A 1,860-nucleotide genomic window follows, 5' to 3' on the forward strand; every position below is an offset into this window, starting at 1 on the left:
TCACGTTCTCCAGGAACACCTTGAGCACCCCGCGGGTCTCCTCGTAGATGAGGCCGGAGATGCGCTTGACGCCGCCGCGCCGGGCCAGCCGCCGGATGGCGGGCTTGGTGATGCCCTGGATGTTGTCGCGCAGCACCTTGCGGTGGCGCTTGGCGCCGCCCTTGCCCAGGCCCTTCCCGCCCTTGCCGCGGCCGGACATAGCGAACAGCAGGCGATCGTTACAGTCCAGTCCCGGAGCTCGGCCTGCAGCCCTTTATATACCCGTCTTGCGGACCGTTTAGGAAACTGAAACGCTAGGGGCGGGAACGAGACCTCCGCTCCGCCCCTTCCCACCTTCCTCGGCGGGGCCCCGGCTTAGCGAGGGGAGGCGGCGGGAGTGGGGGCCGCATCTGCCTCCCCTTTCCTTGTAGAGGCCGGAATCGCTGGTTTCTGCGACTAGTCCTGTGCCTGTGGGGTCTCCCAGATCATTGATATTGTATAAGTCTCCTCACCTCTTTTATCATTTATAAAAAGGAGGCAGCGACGGTACGGTTGTCTATAAAAGCGAGGGGTAACAGAATAAAAGTAATTTTTAAATGTGAAGACTTTTAAAAAATGCAAGTATTAATGCTTACAATTTTAACAATACTTATTTAAATAGGGCAGGTCACAGAACATTCCCCTTCGGCAGGACATATATACTTACGTGGTTTTCAGCATTACTGAAAAAAAGGAAACTCTAGGAAAGGGAGCAAACTCTACTCCCAAATTTATAAAGCACTATTTGTATTGTAGAGATGAGGAATTCCAGGCTTGGAGACCTAATCCTGTTCTAATAAGTGATATTGTTGGGGTAGAGCTGAGGTCTTCTGATCTTGTCACCTACCACTAATCTATGTCAGTAAAATATTGAAGATACATCATGCTGTGTAAAAGTTTGCAAATCAACAGAACTAATAATAAACATAAATGCTAATAAACTGAAATACTGTCCAAGTAAAAAGAGTTGCAGAATTAACATTCTATACATAGATGATACATAGATATGCTTAATAGACAAATGGCAATATTTACTCATTCTGTACATTCACAATAAGTGCCTCCCTTCTGTGTACTATAAAAGGTAATTTAAAAAATTCCTTCTCTGCTGGTACTTACCGTATAGGCAGTCAGCCGATTTTAGATTTCCCTTAGGCAGACATTATTGAAATTTAGCTCAGTTACAGTTACCTGCAGACTTAAGACCCAGTGATCTTCCACGCATCAAAGAAGAATCACTGATTCGTTCATTCATTCAAGAACTCAGGGTCTAGTATATGCCAAGATCAATGTACAAATACCAGGTTTACAAAGACAATCCTACAGGTTCTTTTAAGGAACTCAAAGCATAAGAAGAAGGAAGAGAAAAGTAAACTCAGGGTGAGGGGTCAGACATCGGCCCCGAATACCAGTTTCCATCTAGCAGTAATGGGTGCAGCAGCTGTATTCCAACAGTCTTAGCCTCACCTGGGAGCTTGTTAGACGCACAGAATTTTAGGCCCGACCCCAAGTCTACTGAATTGATATGGCATTTTTAACAGTATCTCCAAGTGGGTGGTATGCTCATTCAAGTTTGAGAAGAGGTTTTTTTAAAGATATTATTTATTTGAGAGCGAGCGTAGGAGCAGAGGGAGAGGGAGAAGCAGGTTCCCCGCTGAGCAGGAAGCTCATTGGCAGGTGGGGTGGGGGCTGGGGGTGGCTGGATCCCAGGGTCCCGGATCCTGACCTGAGCCGAAGGCAGACGCTTAATGGACTGAGCCACCCAGGCATCCCAAGAAATTGTTTTAAAGCCGTGCTGCCCTAGTTAACCACTGGTCACATGCGCTCATTTAAATGTACAGT

General features: G+C 46.9%; 1 protein-coding gene across 1 annotated transcript; it reads right to left on the bottom strand.

The window, feature by feature from the left end:
- Nucleotides 1–4: 4 nt before the first annotated feature.
- On the bottom strand, nucleotides 5–327 carry LOC102749059 (histone H4 type VIII; the record flags this gene model as incomplete). The annotated part of the gene is made up of 1 exon (XM_006735914.3): nucleotides 5–327. A coding segment is annotated over exon 1 (195 nt), but the record flags the coding sequence as incomplete, so codon positions are not given.
- Between the last annotated feature and the right edge of the window lie 1,533 nt (nucleotides 328–1,860).

Source organism: Leptonychotes weddellii, unplaced genomic scaffold (assembly GCF_054177405.1).
Source record: "Leptonychotes weddellii isolate Sample4059 unplaced genomic scaffold, ASM5417740v2 HiC_scaffold_14143, whole genome shotgun sequence".
Lineage (NCBI taxonomy): Eukaryota > Metazoa > Chordata > Mammalia > Carnivora > Phocidae > Leptonychotes > Leptonychotes weddellii.